The 26,187-nt window shown below is 42.0% G+C and overlaps 2 protein-coding genes and 1 non-coding gene across 8 annotated transcripts in view; 1 reads left to right on the top strand and 2 right to left on the bottom strand.

Annotated features, from left to right (window-relative positions):
* The window catches only part of MYRF (myelin regulatory factor), a 144,581-nt gene extending 127,882 nt beyond the window's left edge, over nucleotides 1–16,699 (bottom strand). For all 5 annotated transcript variants that reach the window (XM_061609820.1, XM_061609821.1, XM_061609822.1 and 2 more), the window contains exon 1: nucleotides 16,306–16,699. In XM_061609820.1, coding sequence (XP_061465804.1) covers nucleotides 16,306–16,351 — 46 coding nt within the window. In that variant the 5' untranslated portion in view covers nucleotides 16,352–16,699. The remainder of the gene's footprint in view (nucleotides 1–16,305) is intronic.
* LOC133378609 (5S ribosomal RNA) lies at nucleotides 12,078–12,196 on the bottom strand. Its single transcript, XR_009761058.1, has one exon. It is a non-coding gene; the product is annotated as a 5S ribosomal RNA (ribosomal RNA).
* LOC133376896 (uncharacterized) overlaps nucleotides 16,187–26,187 on the top strand; it is a 52,963-nt gene continuing 42,962 nt past the window's right edge. For both annotated transcript variants that reach the window (XM_061609837.1, XM_061609835.1), the window contains exon 1: nucleotides 16,187–16,526. The gene's annotated coding sequence lies outside the window, so the exon portion shown is untranslated. The remainder of the gene's footprint in view (nucleotides 16,527–26,187) is intronic.

Raw genomic sequence — 26,187 nt, 5'->3', positions numbered from 1 at the left:
TTGTTTGCTTCACACACACACACACACACACACACACACACACACACACACACACACACACACACACACACACACACACACACACACACACACACACACACACACACACACACACACACACACAGAGAGAGAGAGAGAGAGAGAGAGAGAGAGAGAGAGAGAGAGAGAGAGAGAGAGCACAATAAGAAGACAGACCCAAGACCTTTAGTCCTCATATACTTCAGCCTAGGAACTGATTCAAATCATGTATTACTATCATATAGTTTTACTAATATCTAAACAAAATATCTGTAATTTTTGAGTTTGCAAGACTTAAGGGGCATCTCAAATGGATTGTTTAGCCCCTGGCCTGAATAATGGCCAGACAAGTTACCAGAGGCAAAGGCAGCTCACATGTAGAGGATATGAACTGAACAAACATCTGGAACTGGAACCACTTACGAAAATAAAAATCTGGGTTGCCATGGCCCAGTATAACAGAGCACAAGCACTTTAAAAAACACTGATGAGCAAACTTCTCATCATGAATAAATTGTTGCAGTTGTTGCTACCACAAAGAATCAGGGTTCAGACACAGGCTTCAAAATTAATTGTCATATTATTTTATTGTGTTAGAAAGTTGGGCTATTCTAATTATGTGCGAATCCTAGTCAGCAACATCTCCAAAACTTAAAAAGGTGGATGATGTTAGCTTCTTTATTTATACAAGAACCCTTGTGAAGCAGGCTCCTCTTACTTCCGTTTTATCGATGAGGCACTGAGGCTAAAAAGTAAGGAAAAATAGCAAAAACTGGTAAGCATCCAAAATGACCCCAAAATGAGAAATATAAAATTTCAGGATGCCATAATTGGGATTTTATTTGTCAAAAAGCCCAAGAATTTAAATTTTACTTGCAAATAAAATCCCAATTGCAGCGTCTTGAGATTTCCTCTCTCGCATTTTGGGCATTGAGGCTAAAAGACAACTTCATATAGCCACCTTGTGCCCAGGTGGTTGCGTGAATCAAACCCTAAGCTAGGACTCTAGTCTCCATCCACTGGAGGCACTTTATACACTAGACAAAATCAATGCAGGATTCACGCAACATGAGCATTTGAAAGTGCAACTGCATGCTTCATATTAGTTGTCCTCTGTGCAACTCCAGCAATTTTCACCAAGAAAAGGTGGTGCAAGGAGAGAAGTATAATTGCAATGGCATCGTGAAAACAACTAGAAGTAAACAAGGAGCTGCTTTACATATTTCATTTACCATGTGGTACACAAGACTACATTTTCTAAGAAGCTACAATGCCACTAACTGCATGCATGAATAGGGTCAAATTCACCTAGCCTGGAAAAGTAGTAACAGGAATTGAGATATGGAGACAAGTATGCCATGATTTGATTCTAAGGAATATTCTGATGGAATAAAGTTTGTTTGAACAAACTTCTGTCTTTGATCAGATGCTTTTGGATACTCAAAAGAGCAGCAGTATTCAAAACAGTGTTCTGGGAATTTAAGGTATCTTAAAAAGCCTAGAAAAATGGAAAGGTTTTTACTTGGCACCTAAATGACTTCAAAGTAGGTTCCAGGTGAGTTTCTCTGCGGAGAGCATTCTGCAGCAGGGGTGTCACCATCAAAAAGGCCCTCTCTCTAGTATCCACCCAGCACACCTCACTTGGTAGAGGTACCCTGAGACAGGCCTCTGCAGGCAATCTTCAGATCCACATTGCTACATGTGGGAAGAGGCAATGATAACCTGGTCCCAAGCTAAAGACTAAAGTTCAAAACCAGCATGTTGAATGGACTTGGAAACAGACTGGCATGTAGGCCATCCATAGTTTCTGAGAAGAAGTGTGGCATATACACAAAACAAACAATTTCATCACCATCAATCTTTGTTTAAAGGGGTGTGTTCTGCATCCTTACATGTGATGCAGCACTGAGACCCAGTAGACATGGACAGCATCCCACTTGAAATCAGTGTGTGACCTGGAACGCTCTCCAGAATCTTCCCTACCATGTGAGAGTTTCTTGGCAGACCAACTGATGCAGAAAGGGTTCCCTCAAGGTAGAACGTTTCAAAACCACTGTCTTAGAGAAAGAGATAGAAAGTCTTTCTAGGATTTGCCCACTTTGATTCACACTGAGAAAGCCAGACAAAATCTCCAGGAACTCATCATCTTGAGCAAGGAAGGGAGAGAGGATTCCAATAGGAGGAAGAGCTTATTCAACTACAATCACCACTCTTGCAACTAACTGTTAAGCAAAGAACTCTGAGAAATGCTTTAAGTTCTACAGTTATTAAAGCCACATCAGTCCCAGCCATCACCCCAGTTGCTTAGAAAAGGTAATCTTTAACATTCTCCTCCCTCACACTCTCTCCAAACCACTGGCATCTTCAGTTCCGTAATATCTTTCCTAATGGATTACATTCACCTTTCCAAAGCCTAGAGGCTCCTTTAGACATTTCCTTCAAAGCTACTAGACTTCCCAGACTGAGAAGAACATCCCAGTTCTTCATCATACTCATCCTGAATTGTTATGTAGATCTCCATGAAAGAATGTACACCGCTGTTTTCCTACCCCAATCCTGACCTGTTCTCACACGAAGCTCCCACGACTTGCACTACATCCCAGGGATCCATTTTCACTACATCCCAGCTGGGACCTTGAGAATGACAGAAAGGGACCAGGGGCAAGGGGAGAGAGAAAAGAGTACAGCTAAATGTGTCTACATTGCTACATGTATTAAGGCCAGCACCCTGCTGAAGCTAAGCAGGGTCAGTTGTGGTCAGTGCCTGGATGGGAGACCGCCTGGGAACCATATGTAAGCCTCCTTGGGTTTCAATCATGAAAAGAAAGGCGGGGTAGAAATGTAATAAATAAATAAATATTTACCTGTTCTAATCCAACGCATCCTGAGCACGGCAACACCCAAAGTGTCACACTTCATCCATGTCCTTAATATCCCCACTTTAACATTATACTATGCTGCTTTGCTTGTCTGATCCCACTGTTGCTGCCTCCAGGATTTTCTATTCTTTTTCTGAGAGGCGGGGAACAGGGTGGTGAGGAGGCAGCTGTCAGGCATGGAGGCTGTCGCCTCTGAGCAACATCTCACTCCGATTAGGCACACACTGGGATTTGAGTTTGCGAGGCGATTAGCAAGAGTGGGACAGTCATATGTTTGTAATGTACCAGCTTCTCCAGGTCCCTTCTGTCACAGACTTCCTCCACTAAGTAAAGTACTTTGCAGAAAGCCTCTTAATTTCCTGACACAGCACGAGCCAGTCCTAGAAATTAGAGGCCATCCTATAGGAGCCTCAGCTTCTCAACAGACAAAGCCACAGACCTGAAACCCAAAGGAGGTTCTGCAACGTGACAGGCCTTCTTGGGGGTATGCCAATGAAGTTAAGTAAAATCCTGCTGTACCCAGTGCAATGCTTTCTGACTGTACCAAGGCACTTCTGTTGTGTTGGTGATGAGTTTGGGGTCCATTTAGAAGCTCACTCTTCAGTACCAAGGGAAGAGATTAAAATTAGCAAGATGCCTGGGAGCCCAGTCAGTATCCTGCCCTGACTTGCAGCCTCAGGGCAACAGAAACTCACCCTCTACCCACCCCCGCAAAATAAACCTCACATGTGGTGAACAAATTACAAGTCCAAGGTCAAAGAGACAATGTCTACACTCCATGGTCAAATGGAGGAGGGATTTGTCACCATCAGTACACCATAGAATGAAGTTGTTAAACCCCATGTTCTTAAAGGAAACATCCGTCCTGAGTAAGTGAAGACTTGGCAGTCTTGATTAAGATTGGGGCAAGCACTGAACCAAAAAGGAACCAACAATGTACCAGAACAGGAATAGGCTGCTCTGTGCCATTTTTGAGCTGGATATCTAGCCAAGGCCTTCAAGTGTTTGTGGATATGAAATGTCCTACATTTGATTCATAAAGCTGATTCTAGTGGGGACAGAAAGATAGATTCATAATAGTGCACTCTCAAACATGATTAATGGTGTTTGCTGCAGGGGTGAGCCTATGCTGGGACCTTCAAGGGGCAAGCATTTCCACCTGCCTTGCCTCCTCACTTCTGCTCTTTCTGAAATATTTCTGGGGACTGCCCTTTACCAGGAAGATGAACGTATTTAGCTTTGAGTAGTTGTTGTTGCTCTTTTCAAATACTAAGATTTTGCTGTCTTAAATTTTTGTATTGTTCTTTTCTTACTTGTATTTTGTGGAAACTGCCTTGGGGACCTTTTTGGCCAAAAGGCAGCTTAGAAATAAACCATAATATAACATAAAATGGGTAGGTGGAGTGGGTGAGCACCTCTTAACATATCGACAACAGAGATATCTTAATTAATCTGGCTCTGCTATCAAAGCATATTTTAAAGTTGTCAGGATCATGGGTCCAGGTCAGCTGTGGCCATAAGCAATAACAGCAGTGTGCAACATGTGCAAAGAGCTTTCTAGCATGGAAATATGTCTGACTGCAGCTTGCTGCAGTATCTGTTAAAGTACCTAAAGATGCACTTTATGTTTACCTACTAGAGATGCTTTCCCTCACTGACATTTCTCAAAGAGCCACAATTTCTCCCCATGTTAAATCCCAGAGTGATCAATCAGGGGCAGATGATACACTTCCCCAAACTCTTTGTGGTTTGGGATACATGATTGGAACATACAATTTAGGGCACCCTCCCAATTTTTAATTCATCCACGTTACTTTTCCAACCTGTTCCTCATTACCATTAGGTTAGATCCAAAGTTGCTGAAGCTGAACTTTGCTAACTAGATGCTTCCGCAGGAGGAAGGCAACATTTGTTGATTGCTCCTTCTTCCTCCAGCCTCCTGTACTTCCCAATACACCTGCTCTGGAGATCTGAGGGAACTCCTGGGAACATCAGAAAAAAAATGCCTTTCCTCTATTCCTCCAATGGGAACCTCCACTGGATTGCAAACTCTTCCACAACGGAAGGAGCTTTTCTATGTATGGAAGGGGATGCCTAGATCCAGACCTCTTGAAGCTTTGGGGAGGCGAGAATAAAAACTGGGACCCCCTTAAATTGGCTTTAATATTGGGCTGGTTTTGTACAAGTTCACATATTTCTCCCACCGTACATAACCAGCTCTTCCTCCCATCCTGTCATCAAAGCCTCACCCTCACAAGATACACACTGGCATTTCAATCAATACACAAAGCCTCTTGGAGACAAGTAAGCACGATACGCACAAAGAATTCTAATCAATTTACTCAGGGAAGTTGGGACATGTTTGAAAATGCAAAATGTGTGTCTGCACATTGTATGCAGAAGAAATTCCAAATTGGGGACCATTTATCAAATGCTGAAACTGTGTACAATCTTCATTTCAGCACTACATTTGATCAGTATGGGATTCAGGAAGGATTTGTCTTACTCCATGGAGCTTGAACAAGGCTGTGAACACACTAGTCACCTACCCCAAAGCATTTCCTTTATTCCATTTTATTAGATTATTACAATATTTTTTGTCTTAAGGGCTGCATTTACAATTGGCCAACTCTCCAGAGGCCTGCAAGCCAACAGTGAGTGTGGATGAAAGTGGGTGTGACTACCCTACACACACACAGACACACACACACACACACCCCTCCTCATCTGATCCATGCCAAACAGGTGAGGAAGGGGATTATCACCCTCACTTTGCTCAAATGATCACTCTCATGACTAGGGAGGGGGAAATTTGCATTCCATCTGCCCACACCAACTCTGTGTCTACTTTTCTCTGACACTGCCAAAATTGGTGGGGTCTTGGGGGAACAGAAAAAAATGTTTGTGGAACCAGATCAGGCCCCTAAACTGGGGACTAGCCACCCTGTCTTACTTCTAAAACAATTAATTTCTCTGAGACTTTTAAGTATGTAAACAGATTTAGAACAGTAGTCCTAGTTCTTAGAACAGTGTGGAAGATCATTCATAAGGGTCAGTAAATAGTGTTACAATCACTAAACAAAGTAAAAGGGGTACAGTAAAAAGGATATATTGTAACTATCCTTAAAATACCCAAATGACTCTACAAATAAACTCACACTCTGCCTTAAACATTCACTAATACAAACACTCTCCTTCACACACTGATAGCATACTCATGTTGTAACATATGTCCTTCTCAGGAGACTTCCAGGCCCCACAGAGCAGAAACTAGCAACATCAACAGGAAAGTTACAGGAAACCACCTGAGCAAGAAAACCTGTGTGCATGAACCCAGGTGCTTTACCTATTTTTACACTCTACAAAGAGATCTGAAGTGTAAAGATTCTCAATTGCCATAAAGTACCATTTTTTTCATGCCATCGAAGGAGCTAGGTTTCATTTCCACCACTTGAACTGAGACATTGTTCGTTTGCGTATAATCACTGTATTTTGCTCCTGGCTGCAACGGTGCAACAGAAACCCTTTAATTTTAAAAACTTTAGAATTTCCTATTCTACCTCTTGTCTCCACAGTTTTGTTAAAACAGTTGCCTCCACTAACTCCCCGCTATTAAAATTTTCAGAGAGTTGCCAAGCCACTCATCCAATTCCATCCCCCCATACACCATTTGTTCTTCCTTTTAAGCTGCTCTGCACATCTTTCCTGATATACATTCTTTAACAACCTCTTATCTCATAAATTAGCCAAGAGAGCGAACGGGATCCCGAATAGCTAAGCTCTGTTGTAACTGTTTCCCTTACGTGAGTGTTAGGCGGAGAGGAAGGTAGGGTTTCCAGAGAATGCCAGCCAAGGGTCAGGCTGCTTCTCCCCCCCCCACTCCCAATACTCCCCACCTTCTCTTTGATATAAAATACAAACGCTCTATGTAAACACTCCCTGAACACCACAGACAGACCAAAATTAAGTGCTTTACCTTCCTTGTGAAAAAGCCTTAAACACACCACTTTTAACCTCTCCAAACATTCCTTTTCTTCTGACATTTTTTTCCTCATCTAAACTTAGGCAATATGCCAGTAAATACTCCCCAAAGTTTAGGTAATCTAGAACCAGAATGCTGAGTTAAGATGCCATGGTCAACACAATGTTTTTGGTCTCTCTGTCAGTGCAATTCCTCTGTAGATCCTAGATCTCAGAATTACCTTGATCTATACTCTCTCCCTTATCTAATTCAATTCCTTCTGAAAACAGAAAAATATGAGGAAACCACTCCACATATGTTAGTGTGACACCAGTATGTCTACCCTACCCTTCTGGTAATTACTTCACTTCCATTTTTGCTCCACTACTTTAATTATTCCCATTTTCATTTTTTTCTTGCTCCTTGCTATTTGTTCTTGGAACAAGAACCCCCTGATCACTTGTGAGGAGCAAGCAAGAGAATGAAGGATTCTGTGCTGGACCACAATACCCTTGTCAACTATTTACATGAGCAAGGACAGAAATACTTACTACAAATTCCATGACCCTCCATGGTGCCCATTTATCACTAATTTCCCTTTGAGACTTAGAAATACTGCTGGGCCTTCTAGAACCAATTCAGTTGAGAAAAGCACAACACACTTTTATTGAGCAAGTTCAAATCCTGCAGTAAAAGGACACAAAAAGCTGCACTAAAAATAGTGCAAATGCAAGTATAAATATGATCCAGAGAAGGGACTGGGAACTTATGGCCCTCCCAGATGTTCTTTGGCTCCAACTCTCTCATCAGCTCCAGCCCAGCATGAGCAACAGTCAGAGCTGATGAGAGCTGGAATCCAACAACATCTGGAGGGCTATAGGTTATCCATCCCTGATCTACAACATTGGTGTGAGATCATGCACCTGAGACTCCACAACTATTTTCTTTAGGGAATGTGTACCTTTAAAGGCTGTATAGTAGAGGATATTTAATCAGGTACAGTTTTTTATCCCTGCATCACAAGTTCCATTTGCCAAAATCCTTTCTTGAACCTAATGATTAAAGATACAGAAGCTCCATCCTCCTTTGAATATGATCACACTGGGGGTGACAGGGAGGAGAGCCAGACAGTAACAATTTAAAAATGGGCTTCATATTGCAGAACAGATTTGAAGGACAGTCCTAGGTCTGAAGAGACTGAAGACTATTGATCTAACCTAACGTAATGAACAATCACAGAACCAGAGGGCACACAGTCAGCCCTCATCCGAAGTTAAAACATCTCTCCCTACAGCAGCTCACCAAGGCAACCCACACAAGCAGCTAAGCATCAGACCTTTCCATTTGTAATTCAGAACTCTCTCCAAAGCTGCCTTCAGTGAACTACTAGACGCCTATATTCTTCTGTCCTTCCACTTAATCGTTCCCTGTCCACAATATGGACCATCAGCCTTCAAAGATACACGGGTTTGATTTGTGCCAATAATATGTATACTGAAAATAGAATTAATTATTGAATAGCATAGAACAAATGGAACTGCTTACGGTAGGGTTAGATGTGGTAAGAATTCCATTAATAGGGACCCAACTGAACACCCAGAATTATTTCAACACATGCATAACATGATAAATTATTATAGCCGAAACACTGATGTTCTCACAAAATATTAATAAGAAACAGGCCTTCATAAGCAAAATATTAATATACAGACAGTTTGAAGTATCTCTAAGGTTTTCTTGCATGTCATGTCCTGTGAAACTCTCTGGAAGGAGAAGCAGTGATGTCCAAATTTATACATTTACTAAACATCTGCTGAATAGATCATTCATGTGAGTCAGTAATATTTATTTTTTTTATTTTCTTATCAAAAATATCCCACCTTCCTTCTATAATAGAACTCAAGGCAATGCATGTGGGGTTCCCAGGCAGTTATCCATCCAGGTGCTGACCAGACCCAGATCTGCTACCTGGTTAGCTTCAGCGACGTGGTGGCCTCAAAGAAGCTCTCCACTGTAATGCTGAGAATCTCGTTTTGGACATTGCTACTGCCTCCCTCCCCTCCCACACACACTCTTCAGAATGAGCCTTAACAGTACTATTTGCAGCATAGAAGTATACATCTTATATTTGATTGCCTAACAAAGAAAACAGGAAGTACAATTTCACACTACACATAGTTCATTTATGGAATCAATTGTCACAGAATGTAGCAACAGCAACTAGATTAGATTACTCTCTCTCTTTTTAAGGGTTACATTCCTGGAGGATAAATCACCAGTGTTAAACTGGTGTCTGGGATCAGTAACAGACCTGAAAAAGCATAAATAAACTGAAGCTCAGTTACAATAAAGAGAGATGATGTTAGTGAGTCTGGGATCAGTAACAGACCTGAAAAAGGACCAATAAACTGCAGGTCAATACCAATAAAGAGAGAGTCATTTGCCTGTGTCAATAAATGGCAGTTGGCCAGCTTTGGATGGGATTTTACTCCCCCATCGGGGAGTACTAGGTTCACAGTGCAAGGATACTATTCAATTTGGCCTTAGAGGACCAAGCAGCCTTGACAGCATGAAGTTACAGCTGACATGCCAGCTATGATCTCACCTGGATAAGATTAGCTTGGACCCTGTTGCTGACATTCTGGTAACATCACAATTGGATTACTACAATGCACTGTATATGAGACTGCCCTTGAAGACACTTCAGAAACAACAGTTAATCATTAATTGGTATGATGTGTATGAAACACATCTTGACTGTTTTAAAACAAACACACAGACTCACAGTCTATTTCCAACCCCAAGTCAAGGTGGTGGTCTTAGCCTTTAATGCCGTTAACTACTTGAAACCTGAAGGACTGTATCTTCTCACATGAGCCTGCCCAACTATTAAACTGTTCTGAGGGTGGGGGAACCTGAAGAGATTAGGCAGGATGGGACATTAGAGGGCGTTTTCAATTGTAGTGCCCCAACTCTTGAATCTCTCTCTAGGAAAACTCACCTGCTACTAAAACCAGTCTTTGTAGGTCACAATTTCTTTCTTTTCTCTCTCAGATCTTTTACTTGTGTTTTTAAGTGCTGCTTTTAACCTGTCCCATATCATTTTTTCAGTTACTTAATTTTATTCTGGTATTTTTACTGTATTATTGTTGTGTTTTATGTCATGTGAGAGAAGAAGATAATTTTTAAAATAAATGGTTAGCCACAATGGTTAAATGGAGCCTTTTTGTTTAGTAACAATTCCTAGAGGATAAACAATCAGGGAGGCCAACAGCCTTTCCACACCTGCTCATGGGCTTTCTAGACATCTCTGGTTGGCTGTTGTCCTGAACTAGATGTGCCCTTGGTCTGATCCAGCAAGGCTCTTACGTCCTTACTGGACTGGGGCAGCCAACATGGTGCTTTCAGGATGTTGCTGGATTCCAACTCTCACCAATCCCAGTCAGCATGGCCCATGACCAGGGGTGATGGGGGCTGTTGTAGTTCGCAACATCTGGAGGTCACCTCATTGACTACTTATTTTTAAGAACGTATTTCCAACTAATACATATTTTTAATTTTTTTTAATGATGTTGTAGGGAAAAGCTACTTTCCACGTAGTTCGCAGTGTCTGGGGGAAGGCTTGATTGCAGGAATGTGAAGGCCTCTATTTGCTGCTGATGTTTAAAAGCTGATCTCCAGAGAAGTCGAACAACTGGGGAGGACAGAAAGGACTGTGATCTTCTGCATCATCAGCATGCAGTCTCAAGGAAGAAGACAGAGCTTCCTATTCTGGGCTGTCTAATGAAGAACTCGGGGAGGAAACAGCATATTTAAATTCTTGAGGAAACAGTCATATAATTTATCTTTGTTTGCTTTGCCTGCTAAAGTAAAGATGATCAACCCCCATGGTTAAGTGATCTGTCCTATTTTCCCCACCCCCAAACTCTCAACACCTAGGAAAGGAGGTTTGTCCCAGTAACTCAAACGTTAATTCCATATTCCAACCACAGGGTGGGAATTCTGCCATCAGACATGCAACCATTTAACATTCATCAAAATTATCAGATCTCCACAGAGTACACAAGCAATCCAATTTAGCAGAATAAAGGTGGAGGGGAGGAACTCAACAATATCCATGAAACAGGGCAAGCCAATGAGGTGACTTCCAGATGTTTTGGACTACAACTCCCATCGTCCCTGACCATGGGTCATGCTGGCTGGGGGATGATGTGAGTTGGAGCCTGGCAACATCTGAAGACCATCACATTGGCTACACCTGCCATAAAACCTTTCAGTTTGAGTGTTGAACTCTATCCACACTGAGTAGTCCATGAGAGAGAGTGAAAGTGAGTGTATGAACCCTCAACGCTATTTACAATCTTGGGGGGGGGGGAAGCACAGGAACATGTAAGCCTGAAGATCAGATAATGAGGAATGAACAAGTACGCTGTATCGTTAGATCTTTCTTAACTATCTGGACTTGGCTAATGCTGGAGGGCAAATTGCTGGGCTAGCCTAGACTATTTTGTCTGACCTTGAGGCGCTATTCTTAAACCAAATCAACATAAGTAAAGGTCACCATAAGGTAGGAATATTTTAAAGTTAAGTTGCAGTTTAGGCATTAATTATTGGCATCATTAATGCCAATTCCTCTTGCAAATCAACTGAAAATGGTTTCACAAGTCGCACAAGAAAAGCTTTTTCATCCAGAATACATCACTTGTGAATGTTGTTCATATGAGGTTAAAAGCGGAAGAGAAGCTATTTCTAAATCAAGTATACATTCCAGCCAATGTAAGCTTTACATTCACAATATAAATGTGAGAAAAGCAAAACTCAATTAAACATCACTTGTGAGAACAGCCTCAGTTTACAAAGAGTATATATTTGTTGGAATGCGTGTTATTGAACTCCCAATATCACCGTCTCTTAGGACCCAAAACGACCTAAAATATCAAGTTCTCTGCTGAAAATTCAGAATCAAACATCATCAAACTAAAAATCCTTTTGGAAAATTAGTCACCTGAACACCCCACAAAAGAGATGAGAGCAAGACAAATATGGATTATTTGCCTTCTTTCATATACTCATATCAGTAGCTGCCTGCATTTATTGTTGTTGTTATATGCCTTCAAGTCGATTATGACTTATGGTGACCCTATGAATCTTTTTGGAAATATTCATTGGGTTTTCATGGTAAGAGGTATTCAAAGGTGGTTTACCATTGCCTTCCTCTAAACCTACAGCACCTGGTCTTCCCAGGCGGTCTCCCATCCAAGTGCTAACCAGGCCTGACCCTGCTTAGCTTCCAAGATCAGACGAGATCGGGCATGTTCAGGGTAGTATGGCCGTAGACAGCTCCCTACATACACTACACATAATGTTCCTTTTTGCTGTACATTTCCTTTGCATCCTCACCTATCATACAGCAACAGATTCACTTGAAATAAAACAAAAATACAATGTACAGGAAACAGAATACCATTCTTCAACCCTTTGCGGAATTCACACACTCAAAAGGGAAAATCACATAACTTGGGGGTAAAAATGTCCTATTTGTCAAAATCTCAATCATCAGCAAAACTAAAGGAGAAACGCAGTACAGTACAGTTGGCTATGTCAAAACTCATTCCCCAGAAGGCAGAATCAGGGAGATTATTAAATTTATGTATTCACCAGCAAGTCGTAGTCCACGTTACAACAATTTAAAAATTCAATATTAAAAACAGATACAACCAACATTCATCTCTGAAAACAAGTGGGTCAAAGAAGCTAATTAAAACACTAAGGCAGCAATCCTATACCCAGATACCTGGGAGTAATCCCCATTGAGGACTTACTTCAGAGTAGGCACATATATTATTGTACTGCAAGAGTGTGGCGTTTCATGTTGAATGTTTCACAATATTTGCATTTCAGGCAAGAAACTTTACCTGATAAAGTTGCACCACTTTAACTTGCACCACTTCATTTTTTTTTCTTTTCTTAAAGAACTATCTTTATTTATCTCCCTGATTTCAAAACCAGACACTATTACCCCTAGTTGAATAGATACAAAAACAAGAGTTGGGAAGAGCCAATAGTATGAAGCATGCCTGTGCATTAGGTAAACTGAGAACCTAACTACATATTGTGGACATAACAAGAGGGAACTAAGTGGACAAAAAACAAGCCCTTTAATAAATTCCAGAGAGATAGCCATGTTATTTTGCTGTGTGTCTGTCATTTAATAAAGATCAATTCAACAACTCTTCATCACTTATATGTTAAAACATTTCAGGCAAAAGGAGGCTTTGCAGGGACAAAAGAGAAGATGAGGATACAAACTACATTCATTTTCAATTATTGGTATCAAGCTATCTTGCAGTGATAGGGTTTTCCTTTGTTTAAGCCTTGAGTCCTTCCAAACCACACAAATGAAAAGAGGGCACTTAAAATAAGGACCATCACAAATGTTTCATAAACGTAAGACTATGCTTTGTGCTTGATTTTCTTTTTCACTTAATGCTCAACCTTCATTGTAGTCAAGGGTCCAAACAATTCACACACTTTATCTGAAGCAATCTGTAAGGCAGGCCAGTATAATTATCCCTATACATAGATGGGAGGCTGTGGCTGAGAGAATCAAGGGCACAGCTTAGGTCACCCTGTGAGTCTGTGGGCAAAACAGAGATTTGAACTAATGATTTCCTAGGTTACATACTTAGTCACTAGGCTTCATCAGCTCACTATAAATTACACACAGGTCATGTGATGGACAGCTATGGTTTCAGACCATTGGTTCGGTTTTGTTTGTGGATATCCATGAGGTCTACTTTGTATGCTTCCAAGGACAGGTCTTCTACTGCACTGACTACCATTTTCACATGCAGCTTTATTCTAGCCAATCTGTCACGCCAGCAGCATATGAGGATGCTGGCAACGTCATGAAAACACAAGCGTACCTAACTCTAAAGAAAGGAAGCGTCAAGGAAGAGTGCAAATTGATGTCAAATCCCAGGCTTGATCAATGTATTAAACTGACCCTTAAGTCCATGGAAGATTATACTGCCATTCTGCCTGTCAACAACAGAAGTGCACTGGGTGTGCCTTTATAACTAATTGTGTAGGAAAACCCTGTGTGAATCTCCTCTCCTCTTTTGCAATAGGTAAAAGTGCTAGATCTGAAGTGCAGAATTTCAGCATACCTGGAGATGAAACAGAAGAGGAATCATTATCAGCAAAAATAAGGCAGCTTTGCCAGTTACCCTGAAACCACAAATAAAAAGGTGTATGGAGGTTGCAGAGGAAGAAAAGCAAGAGTAATTACAGAAAGATTAGAGAAGGATGCAGGGCTGAAAAGAGGAAACAGAAACCAAATGTATAAAGATGGGAGGGTGAAACAGAAGGCACGAATATAGAAGAGAAGGATTCACAGGCGTTATGTTCCATTCCAAAAAGAAAGCTCAAGTTGAAAACTTAAAATTTTACTAATGATAGCTACCACCATCCAGGGTGCTGTTAGCTTCTCAGGGCAATAATATTGCCCCTTGTAGCACTAACAGCAACTTCTCAGGGCAATAATATTTTCCCCTGTAGCACTAGCAGCAGCAGCAGTAGGGGAAATTTTTTTGTTTATTTATTTATTAAGTTTATATTTAATAATATAAATTATAATTGAATAATACACAGTACGAGCTCTGTGGGGAAACACCACAGGGAAAGGGTCAAATACCCCCTGTTCCAACAATACTGCTCCAATCAAATTAGACATTCCCAGGAGCTGCATTAAAGCCAAAACAACAATGAGGAGATCTAAATGCAGACTCTTCCAACATAACATGTAGTTGGGCCCTCATACATTACTTCCTTATACCTAGAATGATTTTTTTTAAGTGTTGACGTAAAACTGAATGAGACGAGTACAGTATGTCTGATATATGTACTTCCATGTGTACATTAGGGAATCAGAATCGACTTGTGCTCCTCACCAAGTATACAATCTATACCAGATTTGGAGAATACAAAAGGAAGAGGATGAGATTTGCCCATTCTGTGAGCAATGGCTGTACAGTCCAGATCTACAATATAAATGGTAACTGAACCCATCGCAAAGTAGTAAGGCACTGTGGTTACACAATGAATCCATTTTAGAAAAACTGCACACACAGACCTACATGAAGGCCATGTCCAAAGGGATACACAACAGGTAGAAAAGGAATCAGAGTTGGTATCATTTATTAGAAAGTAGGCTAATGTATACACCTCTAAAAACTGTATAGTACGGTGTGTGATTCATGACCGGGGATTCAAGGGAACATTTCAGTAAGAAGTATGACTGTGGGGTAATAGAATCGTGCTGAGATTCACCTGTGGCAGTTGGCAAAGTGCTACAGGAAATGCTTTGTACTGTGGGGGTATTTATGTGTATATGCTGCTTTTCTGTCAAGAATGGTTCTCTAAACAGCCGCTAACAATTAATACCCATTATAGAGATATAATATGGGAGATTTATACATAGTGGGAGGGCGAATAAAAAGGTACAGTATGAAAAGAAAAATAAGGCAGAGAAGTGAAGGAGGCCATGAACTAGAAGTTGGATGTCTCACGGACTTTGGTCTGAAAGACCTCTTAGTGTGAAAAGCAGAAACTGAGGACAGTTCACACACAACCACTTATAATACATGTACCGCTCTGGAATTTATCACACATTTAGCTTGCCCATGTTTGCTTTTTACATTTAATGTGAATGGGTTTTGTGAATGGTTCCATACGTGTCCAATTTCACCTTTTATAGTTCAACCCTTTTCCCAAAGACTCCTAGGGCATAGATACCTGCAAACTGGAGCATTTACAAGATCAGCTCTAAAAGTTACTTGCAACACGGGATAGTTTCCTGTATGGATTCTTATTCTCAATGCACGATGACTTTTGAATGACTGTGGAAGAGAACTATAAATCAGGTTTCTGAGAAAGAAAGAATGAATATAAGAAAAACTTTTTGTTTACATTTTGAGAATATTACTGGGGAGAGAGAATAGTTAAGGGCTTTATTTGGGAAGGTATCAGTACCCAGATCCCTATTCTGAAGGCCACAATAGGAAGTCCTCAGTCTTTGGAGGGAAGTTTGGGGCGTCCCTGTCGTGTAAGGAGTCCCGGTTCAAAAAAAGGATCCTTTCCGGGGGACCTTCCAAAATCAATCACACTCTCGAAACCCTTTTTAGACAACTGCCCCTTGTCACAACTTTCTACATTTCAAACCGATAACCCGTACTCTTTGCTCTACACAACTTTGCTACTCGACGCGCGACGTAACTTGCGAGGAGCCGCCTATATACACATAGTCACACACATCGCCAACGGCGACAGCGGTAGGATTCACGCAAACTCCCGAATCAACAACGCGGCTGGAGGTAGCGAAAAGCAGGGCGGGCGAGTTTTGCGTCCCGTCTGGTCCCGTTCCTCCCCCGCGCAGCATGCGCCTACCTTCGAAGAAGCGCCGCAGAGCCTCCGTTTCGTCCACCACCTCCATAGTTGTGCCATGCACCAAGCGGCCAGGCTAGTCGCCGAGCCTGCAGGGGGGCATTCCCCCCGGCCAGGGCGCCTAGAGCCGTACGACGCCGGCGGCGAGACCCCTCAGCCGCCTCTCTCTGGACCTCTCAGGCGACGCTCCCCGCACTCTGGCCCCGGCTGACCCGCGCACTGAGGTGAGTCTCTCTCGAGCAGCAGTGCTTTCCCCCGGGGACACTCGCCCCAGCCTTCCTCGGCTGCTGCTGCGCGTCGGACTCTACCACACCGCTTGGCACTAAACTTCGGCTTCAGTTGCTGCGCCCTAGCTTTGCGGACGCCACAACCTCTCCCCTCACGCCCTCCCCTTCTTCCTCCCGCCTCCTCTTCGTCTTCTTGCTGCCGCTTCCATGGCTTCCGCACTCTACTGGCCGGAGCTGGCGTAGCATTAACCGGGGGGGTAACCTAGAGAGTGCTTTGAGCAATAAGTACCTCAGTAGGGTTACGACAGCTTTGGGATTTTACTCTTCCCCACCACCACCACCAAAGGCTTGTTCGCTTACTTATTTACTTATTAGGGAATTTATACTCCGCCTTTCCAGTGCCAAAATGGAACCACTAAAGGCGGTTCATTCTCTTTACAAGCCTGTTCCGTGGCTCCCTCAGGGTAGAACCCAGGGCCCTGCTCAGAATGAGCAAGAGGGTTCCCAAAAGCAGCAGGTCTCGTTTGCCACGTTCTGGTGTAAGTAAAGTAAGACACATTTCAATCTAGATGGGGAGGGGGCAGGATGCACCAATAAGGCAAAGATGTACGTGTGCAAATGCCTTATCATTTAATCCGGGGATGGGGAACCTTTTTCAGCCTGTGGGTCACATTCCCTTATGGGTGATACTCTGAGGGCCATATGCCTGTGGTAGACAGAGATGAGGGGAAATGTGCAGAGCAACTCATGTTAATGTAACCGTTTTACAGTGGACTCGTTTCTACACACACGTAAGCATCTTTATCTTCCATTCAACATTATAGTTGGTGTTATGTGCCTTCAAGTCGATTAACAGTAACATTCAACATTATCAGAGTTCAAAGGCACATTCCATCCAGGCAAAAACACTTGGGGTGGGAAGCAGAGCTAGGGAGCGGTGTGGCCTAGGGAGTGTTCTGAGGGCCTGACAGAGAGGCCTGGGGGACCACATTTGCTCCCCAGACTTGAGATTCCACACCCTTGATTTCATCTAACAGCACAAAGTTGGGGAGCTTTTGTCCATGAAGGGCATTGGGGTGTGGCTTGCCGGCATGCTCCTGCCCTCATCTACACATTTAACATTTGTACACTTATGGCTGATGGTATTGAAAACTGCTGAGGCCAGGAGAATCTACATGATCACATTCCCCTCACCTTCTTTCCCCCAGCATAAGTTATCCTTCAGGTCAACCCAGGCAGTTTTGGTGCCAAACCCAGCCTGACTCTAGAAACTCAGTCCCATAACAGTACCCCTTGCATTCAGCACAACAGTTTTATCATGAATGAAAAAAAAGAAAAAGATGTGAGAGGTGCACATAGTAAGCAAAAACACTTTTCCTAGTTCTCTCATAGCTGCCCTCCCCAGTCCTAGCCTTCTTCTGATTTCTTGACTGTTATCTCCATTTTGGTTAATGACTGCGCCAAGGTATTGATAATCCTTGACAAGTTCAATGTCTATTTACATGGGAGTAAGCCACATTGAACTCAGTGGGATTTACCTCCAGGTAAACATGTATCTGATTATCAGGTTGCATCTACTTTAAATACAGCATAGACTTCCAGAGGTTACAGCCTGTTATTTCTTCAGATGTTCCTCTTCTGGCATCTGGAGAAGTAGGTTCTAATCAACAAAAGCTTCTGCTATATAAACTTGAAAATGGAAATGGACTGCCTTCAAGTCGATTCCAACTTATGGCAACCCTATGAATAGGGTTTTTATGGTAAGCAGTATTCAGAGGTGGTTTACCATTGCCTTCTCCTGAGGCTGAGAGGCAGTGACTGGCCCAAGGTCACCCAGCTTCATGGCTGTGTGGGGATTCGAACCCTGGTCTCCCAGGTTGTAGTCCAACACTCTAACCATGTTGAAGGTTAAAATTAAATTAAACAATATTTTAGGAAGGTGTTAATATATGTTTTATTTCTCTCCAGCTCTGGCAGGTAGAAACATTAACATAATATACTCAATCATTGCCCAATTTGGCTATCATGAGATGTAAGTTTGGTACAGCAACTCCTGTACCTAATAACAGCTCCATACACTTTTTGTTATATAGATACAAATGAAGATCTGCCTCCATCTTAATTCCCTTCAGTCCCTCCTAACACAAATGAGTTTCTGAAGTGTGATGATCCTCAGAATGTTAAGGACAGTTTTTATTCCCAGAAAATCCACATTTCTCCCCACCTTCATCACTTTAAGTAATTGTAGAATGGCTTGATGCATAGCCCATTGAAGGTGATAATGTTCTTACCACTTTAATGATCAATGCAACTGGCACAACACAGTCTGTCCCCTTATCTATGGCAAGAAAGGGAGGTGTATCACCTCTTTTAAGCTGGCAGTTACAGGGAGGTGAACATTTTCACCCCGGTTCACATGTTCATCCCACCCCCAGAAAGAATGATTTTTAAAAATGGGGAGCACTTTTTCAAGGGTGGGGGAGTTTAAACTTAGAGAGTCCCTGTTTTGGTTCATCTTTACAAAAGGCACTCGGGACAAATTCTTGGTATTGGATTGGCAGCTCTTCCTTGCACGCTCAGTGGCCAGTGGGTCAATACGTTAAGGCTGCAGTCCTATACACACCTGGAAGCAAGCTCAATTGGACTTAGAAGGCAGTGGACAATCCTTCATTAAAGCTTTTTAAGTAGAAGCTGGATGGGCACCTGTCAAGAACAGGTTAACAAGAGTTAAACATTAAGATAAGGAACAAACTGTGAATATTCTTCATATGCTTACAATTTTAAACAATTATTCTTAAATAAGAATGAATCCCAAGAATGAACCTGTGTTCAATACAAGAAGGAAAATAGCAGAGAGATCTGAAGAGAAGCCAGGTTTAATCCAAGTTGTTGCAAAGGGGGGGAGCCTGAACAAAAGTAGTCTTCCAAGGTATGATCAGTGTTGCTCTTGGACCAGGGAAATCTGGGTTAAAAATCTCTGTAAGTCATATGCTAATTCACTGGGTTGGACAAATCACTATATCTCACCTGACCTAGTCCCAGTATTGTTGTGAAGTTAAAATGGGGTAATCCCATAATTTTCATCCCTGAGCTTTTTGAACTAATGGTGGGATACAACTGTAATGAATAAAAAATGTAAATGTACTGCCTTCAAGTCAATTCAGAGTTCTGGCGACCCTATGAATAGGGTTTTCATGAAGCTGAGAGACAGTGACTGGCCCAATAGGGGGTGGCCAGAGCAGAAAATTGCAACAATCTTTACAGATGACTAAGCACAGCAGATGCAGGTGTGTCAACAGCTGGCAAATGTGTTGATCTAAAGGGCAAAGGAAAAGGAGGAGCCAAAGATAAAACTGCTGTATACCTAGGCAGGGGACAGCTAGGCAGGCTATCTTGATGAAGAGCAAGGAAAAAAGAGGAGGGTTTAAGAGGAAATATGAAAAGTTGTGTTTGAAACTGATCAGACTGAAAAATAAATTTTATATCAACACTAGTGAAATACTGAAAATACTATGACACTAGTGAAATACTATGACGAATGGGGGTGGGGGTAATGGAAAACAGGCCAGTGTATTACAGAACGTCTTCGAGTGTGCAGTACATCTCTGTGCAGTGAGAAACATTGTGCCTACTGTGGAATCTCTTGCAGGCCATCCAGTATCAGGAGAAGGTGATGTTCCCAAGTGCAGAACTTTACAATTTTCCATAGGAATCAATAGCACCCATGCACATACATGCAAGAACATGAAGAGGGTAACTTGGGGACATCATTGGGGTAGAGAGCTAAACATTTCTAGTGTCTTTGCTGATACTAGGGCTGGGGTAGGGGCACTAGTGTTCTTGATGCACTGTAAATCAGTGAAAGTTGTTCAGAAATTATATTGCCCAGTCTGCGTTGCCCTATCAACCCGGAGTTTTGTTTCATGGTTGTAGAAGAGTGTGACAAAGAAGCAAAGCTATCTTTAAAGAGATGTTTAAAGATATGAATAACTAAAGGCCAATCATGTTTGGAAAGAGAGATAATGGAGAGCCCAGGTCCCATACTTTCAGATGACCTGCACATGCAAGTACTAGATCAGGGATTCCATTTCCAACAGTCTAATTTAGAACAGGGGAGACTTTTTAATGTTGCTGTTATTGAACAATTCCAAGGCAGAAACCAATGACTATATGAATCTATAGATGTTTTGTAAGTTTTAAAAATATTACACTTGTTCTCTTTCACATATTGTTACTTCTCCTTCCCTATTCATTGGGTTTTTCCAATAAATTGTGAGTTAGACATAAACCAAAGATGAAAAATACTCTACAACCTTTGCTGAAGCTAAGAGCCTTCCTGTCCATTTCCCCAGATCAGGAAGGTTGGAGCTTGGGGAGGTGGGTGAGGGAACTGTTGTTTTAGCAACAAAGCAGTTCAGAATGGGAACTTATGTAGGAGCTGGAGGCTTCACTTCTTCTTGGCTCAGCCAGGCCCTGATTTGGGCAGGTTCTTCCATGGGTTTCCCCCTTGTCCTAAGTAGTCTCACGAGCTACTAGCTGGGCACTTTGACAGCAGCTGTTAAGCTTCTGCCTGGCTTGCTCATTCCTCTGCTCTTGGGGAGAATGGGGACACAGGTCTGAGAGCTGACCAGGAACCTGGGCAACTGGTGTGGGAACCTCCAGTCCTCAGGCAGGGATAGTTGGAATCATTGGCTCTTCAGGGTAAGTGGCAGCATGGTGATCTGCTGAAGGATACTGCTTGCCTTACTACTCCTCAGAGGATACCAGTACTGAACGCTGACACTCCCTTCCATACTTTCACATGTGTGTGGCATGCACACACTCACACTTTCCATGTCTTTAAAAAAACACTTTGCTCTTTCAGTGCTTCCAATATCTGCCTCTGGAGCCAGAAGCTGCAAGAGACACAGGAGCAGCAGCAATAGCCTGCATGAGGAAGGCCCGACCTGTGAGGAGTTAAGATCTGGTTGCTCTGGCAGTCATTTCTGCACCAGGGTTATTTCCTCTGAGACTTGTTTTGGCCCAGAGACTCAAGCAGAGTGACAGCTGAAATAGCTGAGACCAGGATAGAAAGCTGTATATACATTCACCCATTCTTAGTAACTCGTGTATTTTTTTAATATTTTCAGCATATCATAAGCCACCTCAAGAACTTCACTTAGTAGATGGGCAGGGGATAAAATGCTCAAATGAAATAAGTGTGCAGACCATACAACTCAAAATGGAAAATAGTGCTGCCTCAGTTATGTGCCAGAGCAGGATAATCTGATGTGGGTGAAGATATGAAGGCCCAGGGGAAAAAAACCATTTTTTCCCAGGTCTTCACATCTCTAACAAGCCAAAACATGGTATAAGGAAGTCAGTTGCTTTTCATAATACATCCATTGACATTAAGGGACAAAACAAGCTTATAGTGACATTCATAGAACGTGGAGTAATACCAAAAAAAGTCCACACTGTATCAAGCTGAACAACAGCAAAGATTTTACTTAGCCAATGGGGTATCCAAACTTTTCTATCCAAGACTCACCTAAAGTCAAGCTTATGGTGTTGAAGGAAATGCCTCAAAGAAAGAAAATGTAATTCACATATCTTGTAGTTGCCATAAAAGAAATTAAAATTTACTTAACATTGATAACGTGTGGAAATGCATTATCATACAGGTAAAAGAGGAAACAATAACATGAAGGAGATTCCAAAATGTCTTATTGTGTTCATTGCCAAATGTTGTACCTTCTCAGTTTCAGAAAGCCCCATTGAATTCAAAGTCACTTATTTCTGCATAAATCTTTTATGCATGCATATTAACCCAAAAGTAAGCTCCAATGAAGTCATTGGAAGTAACTCCAGTTGTAAGTAAACAGGCTTAGAATCAATGCAATTTGCATTGGGTCCAAATTTTTGGAGAGATATCTCCCTAATAGTGCATCTTTGTCAGTCAGATATATTTAGATATATATTGCAAAAAACAACAACGCAGCAGCCCAAAATAAATTGCTGGAGACTTGCATTTTTCACTTGCATTCTTAAAATCTATCAACTTTCACCCCTTTTTCGTCTGATCAGGGCAGGGAGAGGACTAATATTTGTGTTTTTCTCCAGATGTGCTCACAGTCAATAATATAATGCCTCAAACACACACACATACACAGATACATTACAGTATCTAAATGAAGTTACAGTTATCTGACCACAGTTAACCAAAGGCAGAGACCCTGCCAGGCAAAGACTGTGGGCCCATTCTCTTCTGGGCAGATAAAGCACACAATGAGGTTTTGTCCAGCCCCACAAATCAATTCAGAATGGGAGATTCTCTTATATATATAAATATATTTTTCTCTCTCACACAGCTGTGCAGTGACCAATTCTTCTCCAGGAAGGGGGTGAGAGAATGGGAGGGGGCTGAGGTTTGAGGAGAGTAATAGAACTATTCTTTCAGGGTTGGAAAGCAAAAGCTCGACAGCCTTTCCAACCTCCCCCCCTCGCTTGCCCCAACTCTTTCTGTTAAGACAATTGTTATCCTTTACCCTTTCCCTTCCTCTTCTCTCCCCTTGTCCTTCATAGAGACACATTTCAGGCAGCCAGGGAGAAATCAAAACATTTTTGTTGGTTTATTTCAGCTACAGAAATTAATTCAGTTCTACTATATCCAAATGTTTCCCCAAATCAAGAAATAAGGGGGGATGTAACAGCTGGCTTCTGCTCTTTATGAAGCTGTGAAATAAAGTCTTTAATTTCCTTGAATCTGGGGGGAAATGACACTTGCACTACAGCCCACGGTCATAAGAACATGAGAATGTCATAAGGAGAAAAGGAAAAAGGCCTATCTTCATCATCCCATGTCTGCAATTTTCTTAGGAGTATTTAAGTAAGGAACTTTTCCAACATATTTTTAGGCTATGCATACAGTGTCTCAAAACTACCTCTGGGCACATGTCTGTTGATTTTCTTAAAACTATTCTAAATGCTGGTGAAGCAAGACTTCCTTTTGCAGAAGCCATGCTCATTCCTCCTCAACGAGCCTTGTTCTTCTATTATGTTTAGCAAAACTAGCTTTAATGATTTCTGTCAGTATACTCTTGGCAGACTGACAAGTCTGTAAGTTCCTCATTGCTCCCAGAAATTTTTCCTCCTTTTTCAAATCATGTTTCATAAGGAGGCTCAGGTTACATGTTTTTGGCTATAGCCCTAAGCACACTTAGGGCGCAATCCAACTTGCATTTATGCCGGGCTGAGGGGAGTTGGATGCAGTGGATCTCCAACTCAGCTGGCTGGGTCTCGGCTCAGCCAGGCTACGCCAGCGTTAAGTCCCTCAGCTCAGCTCAGCTGGAGTTCAGTCAGGCCAGCCCAGCTGAGCCAGGACCCAGCCGGCTGAGCCGAAACTGGCTCAAGTGGAGCTGGCATAAGGCCCCAAAAAAGGGTGTGTTGGGGTGTGTCAGGGGAGGGGACTTAGGCCACATCCAACTTGTGTTTGGAGTGTTCCTGCAGGTCCCAATCCAAACAAAAGTTACACTGGGAAAAAGGTCAGTCTAAGAAATAATTGTAATAGAAGTCAGTGGAGAGAGCTTACTCCTCGGTAGGGGTATTTGGGAGAGCAGGCTTTTACTTTCTGATCCCTGTGTGAAGTTCGCAGCTGAGCTGCCATTCAGCCAACCCAGAGACTCCTGAATGGCAATTGGATGCAGCAGAACTTTATGCCAGCTTCTCTTGCTCCAACACAACTTATGCCAACTTCCTCTGAGTTGGATTGCTCTGTTATTTAGGAATAATCATCACCCTAAAGAAAAAAAAGCATGCACAGGATTGCAGTTGACTGCAACCCAATGGGGTGTAATTCTGAGAAACATTTGTAGGATTGTACTGTCAATTTAAAAACCATCAATTTCCCATTTAAGTTCCTTAAGTCCCATCTTAATTTTTCATTTTGATCTGAAACATCTATGTTACAGTTCTTCAGATGTATATCTATTGTATAAAGCTATATATAACATGTTAAGTGGAGTCACAGGGTTGTTGTATCCAACACTGCTATTCTGCTCATGCAACAGACTTCCACTGTCTCACCAGAAGTCCACTCCCCCGTCCTCCGCATCCTCCACAGGTGTCTTCTTCACGTGGTTGGGGGACCCTCTGGTGCAGATTTTGAAGGTGCACAGTCGGCTGCAGAGAAGAGGAAGGGGAAGTCCCATTGTGTTTGCAGAATGGCACACATGCAGCATTGAATACAACCCATGTATTCTCTGTGTGTGTGTGTGTGTGTGCGCACATGCACGCACAATATATACATATCTCCAAGGAGTTAGGGCAAACTGCTTCTGAGTGGAAGAAGGGTGGGTGAGGAGAAACTGCTTAATCTTTCCTTCTGTCATCCTTTGTCAGCTCAAAATTACCCTTCCAAAGTTGCTTGGGAACCTTTGGGTATCAAGTATCTATTAAATCTAATAAATAAATAATAAATAAAAATATGGAGACCCCCATGTCTTCTATTTTCTTCCAAAGTAATTGCCAAAAATAAAGCAAACTCCAGAGGAAAGAATCATGGAACTCTTTCACGTGTAATTCAAGTCCAAGTCAGACCATTAGTTTTGGGTAGCCCAGAATTGTCTGTTCTTCCAACTGGTATAATTTCCCAGGATGTCAGGTGGAAGTCTCTTCCAGCCTTGCTACCTGAAATGCTTTTGTTTTTGTTGTTGGACATGTAGCAGGGATTGAGCTGAGATCTACAAGCAAAGCATGCACCCTGCCACTGAGCTGTGGCCCCTCCCAAACAACCATTAAAGAAAAAAAGTGACATTTTTCATGTGGCTGACCCTAGTGTGCAAGATTAGTAAAGCAAGCTTCAGTAAAGCTTCCACAGCTGTCTTCCCACTGCAAATAACAGGTGTAGGGAGCAATTCTGATCAGGATTATAGCAGGGACAAAAGGCAATAAGCTTTTCTACAGTTTCTATCCTGCTCAGGACTCCTCATGCCATCAGTTTGTTATAAAATCTTGCACACCAGGGCCAACCATATGGCAAATACTTTGAAATTATTTGGCTCTCATAGTTCAGACAGGAGTTCCTTAAAGTTTTATATAGTGCTTTTCTCTGCTTGGTCAATAAACCTGTAAACAGATATTATATAGTGTGAGTAATGACTCTGGTTAGAAATGGACAATAGTCAGGACATGATAGATAACTAAAAGAAGACTGGCCACAGTCCTGCAGAGTTTGATGTCCTTATGCTCCACCAGTTTCAAATTGCCTGATGTGTGACAGTAACACAACTGCATAGCTGATGCAGGAGTATGAATGTTGGGAACCCAGCTGGGTTTTTATACAGACTTTTGATGTCAGACATTTTTGCTACAGTAAACTGCTTCAGGGGTGTTTTGTATGAAGCAATATAGCTGAAGCAATCTCCTTATCTTCACAAAACTGTTAATCAGATAATCTGTGTGTAAGGGAAGATGCATTTTGTGATCATTTGATACAGCAGGTAGCCTTAATACTCTAAGCCACTAAATTGTTCACTCCTAGGTCATTGACATTTTATTGGTTTTAATGGCTATGAATGCAATACCAAGATTCTCTCCCTGAACAATGGTGCCAACCTTTTATGCGTGGGTGAGAGATTTAAAATGGACCAAATAAATAAATAAATTCTTCAGACTGTTC

The sequence above is a fragment of the Rhineura floridana genome, chromosome 2 (genome assembly GCF_030035675.1).
Source record: "Rhineura floridana isolate rRhiFlo1 chromosome 2, rRhiFlo1.hap2, whole genome shotgun sequence".
In the NCBI taxonomy this organism is placed as follows: domain Eukaryota; kingdom Metazoa; phylum Chordata; class Lepidosauria; order Squamata; family Rhineuridae; genus Rhineura; species Rhineura floridana.
The sequence above is the reverse complement of the archived record's forward strand: the minus strand, read 5'-3'. Positions and strand labels throughout refer to the sequence as shown.